The 8,749-nt window shown below is 42.2% G+C and overlaps 1 protein-coding gene across 1 annotated transcript; it reads right to left on the bottom strand.

Moving 5' to 3' along the window:
- Positions 1–433: 433 nt before the first annotated feature.
- TMEM129 (transmembrane protein 129) lies at positions 434–8,191 on the bottom strand. The gene is made up of 4 exons (XM_017820820.1): positions 7,858–8,191; positions 6,152–6,626; positions 3,711–3,870; positions 434–1,066 (listed from the first exon to the last, which is right to left on the bottom strand). The coding sequence occupies exons 1-4, from the start codon at positions 8,060–8,062 to the stop codon at positions 818–820; spliced, it is 1,089 nt and encodes a 362-aa protein (XP_017676309.1). The 5' UTR covers positions 8,063–8,191; the 3' UTR covers positions 434–817.
- Positions 8,192–8,749: the final 558 nt, after the last annotated feature.

The raw sequence follows: 8,749 nt of genomic DNA on the forward strand, positions 1-8,749 counted from the left end.
CGTTTTTTCCCTCTGTTATTTTAATTCACAAATTAAAGCTCAGAAGTTTGCTGCACTCCTTTCAAATGTAATAAAAAATGTCCCATCATCTAAAGCGCATCAAAACCCTAAGCAGTGTAGCTCCTGGAAACCAACAGATTTCAGGATGCATACCATTAGTAGTGTAGGTAAATGGGTTGTATTTCTGAATCCTTCTGTAGTTTGAAATAAAGACATCCATCAAAATGTAAGCTAGAGGCAAACTGATGGAATAAAAAGTCCCTATGGGAGTTGGAAATCTTCAGGGATTAGATTTCTTAGCCTACTGAAACCCTTAGGACCAGCAGAAGGACCACAACTGGTACACTTGTTCGGTGAACAATTGCAAAGATTACTAAGAACTTGACAAGTGGAGTAAAGAAAAACAAAGCATCAATGAAGTCTAATCAAAGTATTTTTCTCAGTTAGCCCTTTATTAAAGAATCAAAACCCAAGTTAATTTTAAAAATGTAAAGAATTTAACCTACGTTAAAACTTGAAAAGAGAATAGTACTGCAAATATAGAAGGATAACCTTCCAAGACATAAGAAAGGAAAACATGGGTTAAAAAAAAAATAAAATCCAGGAATTGATATCAGGTGAGTAAATACCAAAGATACAGGTAAGAGTGGAAAGTAACTGAAAAGATTTGCATCTGTTTTCAACACTGTAGAAGAAACCTTTGGAGTTTGCACCCTTGTAGAACACGAAGTCTCAGAAATAAATCTAGGAGGCCTTTGACCAAACCCACTGTGAAATACATTCAAATTAAAAAAGTTAAAACGTACCCAAGTACTACTCATCGTATTAGGCAAACATCTAAAATGCAAAATTTGGCTCTGCAAGTCGGACAAGGCACTTGGCTCGACAGCCAGGTCTCTGGGTGCTGCTGATCCTGTCGGCTGGCAAACCACTTGCCCATGCAGGTGAGGCACCACATGGGGCGGCAGTAGCACTGCTGGCACTCCCCTTCGTTTGGCTCCTGGCAGTTCTTGATGAGCTTGATGTTAGCAATAGTCTGCATACACCCTATGCATGGCTCCAGCTCCTAAAGGAGGAGAAAAATGCCCAGATTGTGAACTGCACAAAATGGTTTCTGTGATTGCTCTTCAAAGGCTTTTAGAAAATTACCTGTGGCAGAATAATCAAGGCAGAACTGCCCCACCAGAAGATGTCAAACGGTTTTATTACAACACTTTCTAATGAATGAGAGTAAAGTTTCTCTTTAAACAGAAAACCCAGAACTGCTGTGTGCGACTAGTGATTAAACAAAACCGACTGAAAATAAACATTCTTTCTGTCTCCAAAGAGCTCCACCTATTTCCAGAGCACAGTAGCCACAGCAAGGTAAGCACACAGCCAGCTTTATCATTCACACAAGACATTTTTCAAAAAACATACCAATATAAAGTAAGAAAAACAATAAAGCAAACAGTTCTTACCACTTGCTACAGCAAATGGCTGTTCCTATCTTCCATCTTTATAGGTAAGATATATCAAAGGGGAAACCGGGGCTGTACTGAACACAAGGACACTCATCTTGAAGAACCAGAAACTTACTTAAGTTTTCTTGGATAATACTGTAATAATTAATATTTCCCCACAGTTAATTATGCCACATGAACTTGCGGTTGCATATAGGGACATCATCTTGCTGTGAAGTGTTTTACAATTAATAAACAATAATTAGCGTTTCCCCTGTGTCTTCCAGCTGTCCAAGAACTTGACAAAGTTCAAATAACAGCACAGTGAACAGGCACAGAGACCTGAATCCTGTACATACTGCTACTGGTGTAGCAAAAAGCAGCTCTGCTCTGTGGTCTCTAGTTCCCAACTCCAGTGTCTCTTCCCTGTCAGCTCAAGTGCCTGCTCAGCCACACTGGCAGCTTGGCTGTGGAGCAGATCCAGATGAACACAAACCAATTTGCTTCGCCTCTTTCCACCCTGGTTTCACACAACCAGGTTCACCACAGACAAAGTCTTGTGTCAACATGGGGACCAGGAGTGTGCAGGAAGCAGGACTGCTTCTTTCAGAAGCTTCATCAGCTTTAACTTGTGGAATTAAGGCTTATCTTAGTTTTTAGGCAGGAAGACCTCTAGCACAGAAAGATTAACTAACTTTTTCAACTTACTCATGGAGATTCAGAATAGAAAAAAATTCAATGTTGTATTTTTTATGTCCTTATCATAATTTGTGATGACATTTATCACTCAATGTCAAACCAAAGACCAGTAGCTCAGCTGACACTTAAATGTGTCACAAATTAATTTATTTTAATTAAAATGAAAAATTATCAGGTTCTATCTTGTCTTTATTTTGAACATCTCATTTCACTATAAGCTGGCACTGCAACCAGAATGTACATCATGTGCAGACAAATCTGATCCAGTTTTATTTTAGCTAGTTCAAGGAACCATAGAGTGAACACACCATGACACTACCACAGATACCAACTACTCCCTGCATTAGCTGAAACATCAGACACAGACTCCCTGCAGGGTCACCAGAACTGGTTTAATTAGTTTCCTCTGGTACATTGGACAGTGGTATAGTCACACTCCTGATTGCTGCACAAGTGTAATAATGACCAGGTCTCTATGAGTATAGCTGCAGGTAGGACTCTATGGTGTTATTTACAACCAAAGCAAGCCCCAATTAAGATTCATTAGTTTATTTCAGCAGAAGATCCAGCAAAACCTGGCTGTCTAGAAAAGCAAGCTGTAATGGAGCAAACTGCCTAAAGAACACCAACAACAGCTGTGACTCCCCATAAACTTTCTGGAAGCGCAAAGTCATAATTTCCAAACGTTTTCACGTTATATTTTTATGGGAATTATTACAGGGGACTTTATTTCACTGTGTTATTTCTCATGTCTCAAAACTGCTCACAATACAGTTCATCTCCTCGTAGAAGGAACGGAAGCAGCAGCCTGAACTACACTTATGATGTGTTTACTGAGATGGCAGGTGAGCCCTTGTGAGGGATGCACCCACCCCGACTGAGCAAACAGCACTTTGGCTCTGGCATCACCCACAAGGAGGCCTGACTGGAGTCAGTGTGCCTGTGCAGACTGGAAGGAATTGTGCTAGGCTGTATCTTCTCAGGAAGTTAAGGAATCTAGGCTATGTCTTATCAGGAGGTAACTAGATGACATTGTAAGTCCTACAGCTGCACACCCACACCAAGGGGCAGTTTGACCACCAGTCACTCACTCTAAGCAAGTTACTGCAGCCCCCCAAGCCCATTGAACTCTCCTGTAGGGCAGCAGGGTGTCTCAGGCAGGCAGGACACCTCTCAAGGTTACCTCTCAAGGCTGAGAAATCCCTTACCCTCTAACTATTATCCATAGCAAGGTAAGCAATTGTTTTTATTAGATCTAAAACATATTGTATACAATTAGCCAGTACCAGAGTGACCGCTGTTAAATACCATTTAATTACTGATTGATTACTGTTTAATTACCACGTGATTACTGCTTAATAACCTCAATTAATAATTATAATTTAATCATCATTCAGAGTTTAATTCATATTTTTAATAAAACCATTTTGTTAACCTCACAACAATGAATTCTCTTAATAATTCACCTGAGACAGCCCTAAGTAAACATTTACCAATTACACAGTAATCACAGGCTCACATGCATTGAAAGTATAATTATTACAGTGTCACATGGATAGAAAGTCTCACCTGAGTGCTTGGAACTTGATATGGCTGGTTAATTTCCACCAGAGATGTAAAGGTTTCTAAAAATAAATCACTAAGGCTTTGATGGATCACAACATTAGCTGCATTGCTGATAGGAGCACGGAGCTTTTCTCGGAGCTCCCCGTACTCTGTGGAGTTCAACCTGAAAAAGAAAAGATGGAACAAAACATTACCATGATTATCTGCTTCAATACCTTGACAGTACATTGCAGAGGTTGACATCAGAGAAGTGAATCCACAGAAAAGCTATTTAGGCTGGTTCATGAGTCAGAATAAATAAACAGTGAGCATTTTATTTTCTTTTGCTCTTTAATGATTGGTTTTGACACAACTTAGCCAACAGAACACACTGTCCTACTTCATAGGAGCGAGCAGGATATGCTGGAGATCAGCTAAAACATCACACAAAATAAAGGAAGGCTTTTGAAGTGATCAGCATGAACAAAAGCAATACAGGTATGTAAATCATGCATTAACTGTAAAGTACTGCATACACAATTTTTGCCCATCTTTTTAATGCCTATTTACTTAGATCATTTATAAATTCTTGTTCATAAACTCCTGAGGACAGAAATCAGTTATATCCTGTAGCACGTATCACAAGGTGATATAGTACACGTAAGTAGCAGAAGAATGTCAATTTATCAGGTTCTGTGATTTTATGATCCAATTTTAGACAAACCCAGAAATTTCACAGAGGTTACAAACCGTTGCTGATTTAAGGCCATAAAAAGATGCATTTCACACCAGCTGCTCCTGCTAAAGTAAATGTAAATGATGCCCACAGACCTCAAGTGGCACTTGAGGCCTCGCACAGATCCTGCAGTGACACATCCCTGTTGTTACCCCTTTTTACTGTAACAGTTCAGAACTGTAGCAGCAGAACTCCCCAGCTCAGTGCTTCCACTCATTAAACAGCTTTCATGGAGCAGTCCCTGGAACTGTTGCCCTCGTTCTTCCTACCACTGAATTCCCACAGCACAGCACAATGCAATGCTGGCTCAGCTTTAGCTTCCAGTGGTCTCCATTGTTTTAACTACTAAAGGATATTTGACAGATTATTTATCTGTTTGTTAACAGACACTACCCATGCAAATAACAGAGACCTTTCTATCCAGAGGAAAAGTGGCCCACCTGCACAAAAACATTTTTCTTCCAGTAACATCACAGTGTATCTGATTCTGGATATATACTATGATCCTATATGATTTTGCTGCATTCTAGTGGGGATTTACTATTCCTGACATCTTATTAGAGGAGCTTTTAAACACTGTTCTTGATGCTGTGCTGTTTAGCCACAAAATAAAGGGGGGGGGAGTTGGATTTTTTTTTCCCCCCCTAAAAAGAATTGTCAAAGTCATGATTTCCCAGCTTTGGGTGTAGTTTTATCACTCTGGCACTGACGCACTTACAGAAAAAAAATCATGAATTGTTTAATACTCATTTGGTTACCACTCTCACAGGTCTATACAAGTCTCTTAGGACTGTCACTCTTACCTTAACTAATCTCTTGTTCTGAACTCTGTTCACCTGGATCTCTAACACAATCACCTCTATGCCTTCCTCATGCTTGCTCTACAGCACACCTACAAGTCTGGTGATCTATCTGCTTTTAATTACCTAGTAATTACCTAGTAAATAAATGCTGCTGACATACACATTGACAGCAAAAAGACACTCGCATGCCTTTTCAAATATACAGTTTTAAGAGCCCTAACATGGCTTTCAGTACTCCTCTCAATGACACAACAAAACCAAAGACCTTGGCACCTTTCTACTCAGTGTTAGATGTTTCTGCAGAACTTGTACTTTTGCCCAGCTACATGGACAGACTGCTGAAAACACCCAGCACAGGCCCTTGCAAAACAAGCCCTAACAGTTCATGTGTGCTAGGATTTACTGCTGTGAGAACACATAAATCAGAAACAGACCAAAACTACTTCCTTGCTTTACAGTAGCTCAGTGAGAACTCTTCTGAGCAGTGAGAGAATTATGAGTCTTAAGCAGAAGGAAAAAAACGAAGTCATGGGTGAACAACAGGCAGTTTTGGAGAAATAACTATTTCTCATCACCCAAAATTTGGAAGACCAAAGATTGTCCTTTTCATTCCTGTTCTCCATCTTTGACCTAAATTTCTCCAGTTACTTCTCCAATAAAATCCTCTCCCTAAGAATGCATCAAACAGGACAGTCTCTCTGTTTAACCACTGTGCATTCAACGCTGCAGGTGTGTGAATCTTTCTAAACAACCCTTCTTCATTTCACTGCAAGGCAGAACTGCACACACAGCATCTCTGAACACCAGGCAGGGAGCAGAAGGGAAGGGACAAGATCAGGGAGTCTTCAGACCGGACACAGAAGCACTCCATCAGCATCATCAAATAGTATATACGTAACAAAACAGGGTTAACACAGTTGTTTTACCGGATGTCAAACGCCTTCACGTAGGGATTGATACTGGAAACTCGGATGGTGAGGAACTGCACAGGCACATTTGAGTCTGGGGTAAGTTCATGCTGTCTGGAGTCTGTCACTGTCAAATGAATGTCCTGCTGCTGGGCAACGTGTAAACAGTAGGTGGTCACTTTAATCACCCATGTGTCTGTAACAATCACCCTTGCTCCTGGAGCTCCAGTGGCAAATTTGTCGATTCTCCTGAATTCTGTATTGATGGAGGAAGCTACTGCCCTCCAACCTGACTGTGGGAGAGCATGGACAGCGAGTGTTCGGGCTAACGGGTGATTATTCCAACCTTTCCGTGACCAGTAATATGCCAGGGCACTGGTAACTGCTGGAAGGAGAACTGCGAAGAAGAGGAAAGTTTTCCATTCTTTTGAAGCCAGGTAGAAAAAGCAAAGATGTTTTTCAGGTGCAGCAAAGCACATTCCAAGGTAGTAACCTGCAAGGGAAAAAAAAAACCAAACAACTTGCTTTCAGAAACCAGTCAAGTACACGCATAAATACATACCCCTAAATCATATGGTATCTAACCAGTGAGCTCACCTCCAGGAGAGCTACTGTACTTCTGGATGACTTCAAATTCAAGCCCCTTGTCTTAATCAATTTTAGGAAAATGCTTACGCATCCCTGATTTTTACCAGAATTGCATAGCTAAATGAAGCTGATTTGAATTTGCAGATTGAATAACTTGTAAGATGCCAATTTTACCAGAATTATATAGGTAAAGGAAGGTGACTTGAATTTGTTGAATAAAAGTACCTGCGAGATAATACTTTTACCAGAATTATATAGCTAAAGGAATGTGATTTGAATTTGTTGGTTGAATGAAATTACCTGCGAGATGCCACTTTTACTAGAATGATATACCTGAACGAAGGTGACCTGAATTTGCTGAATAAAATTACCTGTGAGGTGCCACTTTTGCCAGAATGATTTACCTGAAGGTGATCCGAATTTGTTGAGTAAAATTACCTGTGAGACGCCACTTTTGTCAGAATTATATACCCAAAGGAAGGCAATTTGAATTTGCTGGTTGAATAAAATTACCTATGAGATGCCACTTTTACCAGAATGATACACCTGAAGGAAGGTGATCCGAAATTGCTGAATAAAATTACCTGCGAGATAACACTTTTACCAGAATGATATATCTAAAGCCTTCAAGCAGAAAGAACCGTGTTTTGCAGAACACACCATCTAAGGAGTCTTTCTGCTGTGCCTTTTGCAATCGGATATGTCTGTCTCGTATTGGCCTCATAAGTCACCAACGTGCCTGTAACAAATGTGGATAGAGCCTTCCCAAATCTTCGTTCGCGAAGCCCAGCCATGATATCTAAAGGAAGGTGATCTGAATTTGAATAAAATAACCTGCGAGACACCACTTTTGCCTGAACCATATACCTAAAGGAAGATGACTTGCATCTGTTGGTTGAATAAAACTACCTGTGAGACGCCAGAATGATACACCTTAAAGAAGATGCTTTGAATTTGCCGAACAGCATTACCTGCAAGGCGCCACTTAATTTTCCGCAGAACTATATGGCTAAAGGACGCCAAGCTGAACTCCCTGGTCGAGCGAAACGCAACTCCTCGGTGACTGCGTGTGCTCCGGGTGCAGCCAGCCGGCTGCCGAGCCCGGGGTGTGCACGGGGAAGGGAGGAAGGACTCACCCAGGGGCAGCAGGGAGTGCGCCAGCAGCGTGCCGGTGCTGCGCCGCAGGTGGTACTGCACGAAGGCCGCGTCCTCGCTGCCCAGCCAGGCCGAGAGCAGGCTCTGCACCGTCAGCCCCGCCGAGCGCACCTCGTCGGGCGGGAACACGAAGCACACGGCGAACACCACGTAGGCCAGAGTGAAGGTCACCGCGGGGCTCTCCATGCTGCGCCCCTCCCGGGCACGGCGGGCCCCGGGAGATCCCGCCGCGCCCCCGGGTGCTCCAGGGGCGAGCGGTAATTCCTACCGCTCCGGCGGCACTTCCCGCCGCAGCCCCGGATGCCGGGGCGGGGACCGGCAGTGCGAGGGGAGGCGGGGACCGGCCCTGCATCGGCTCCCTCCCTTCCATCCATCCGTTCCCGCCCCTCCATCCCTCTGCGCCTGCCAGGCCGCGGGATCCGGACGTCGGGAACCGGACATCGCCCTCATCCCGCGCCTGCCCGGCCTGGCTGGGATACGCAGCCCCTCCCCGTGGCCTGCAGGCTTTGTATGAGGTCATGCTCCACAGGCCTGGCAGAAGGAGCCGATTCCAGTTCCTTACAAAAGTGAAAGAGTTCTCTTGTTGGATGAGGGCAGCGTCCCACCGAAGCAGGGAAATAGACTGTTTTGCTTAAGGGTCTGAAAAAACTTCCCTTTATTTTTCTTTTTCTACTTCATGTCACATTTTCTAATATTTTTCTAACATTTTCTAATATTTTCTAATATTTTCTTTTTTAATATTTTTTCTAATATTTTTCTAACATTTTCTAATATTTTCTTTTTTAATATTTTTCTAATATTTTTCTAATATTTTCTAATATTTTCTTTTTTAATATTTTCTAATATTTTCCTAATACTTTCTAACATTTTCTA

The sequence above is a fragment of the Lepidothrix coronata genome, unplaced genomic scaffold (genome assembly GCF_001604755.1).
Source record: "Lepidothrix coronata isolate B3197 unplaced genomic scaffold, Lepidothrix_coronata-1.0 Scaffold85, whole genome shotgun sequence".
Taxonomy (NCBI): Eukaryota; Metazoa; Chordata; class Aves; order Passeriformes; family Pipridae; genus Lepidothrix; species Lepidothrix coronata.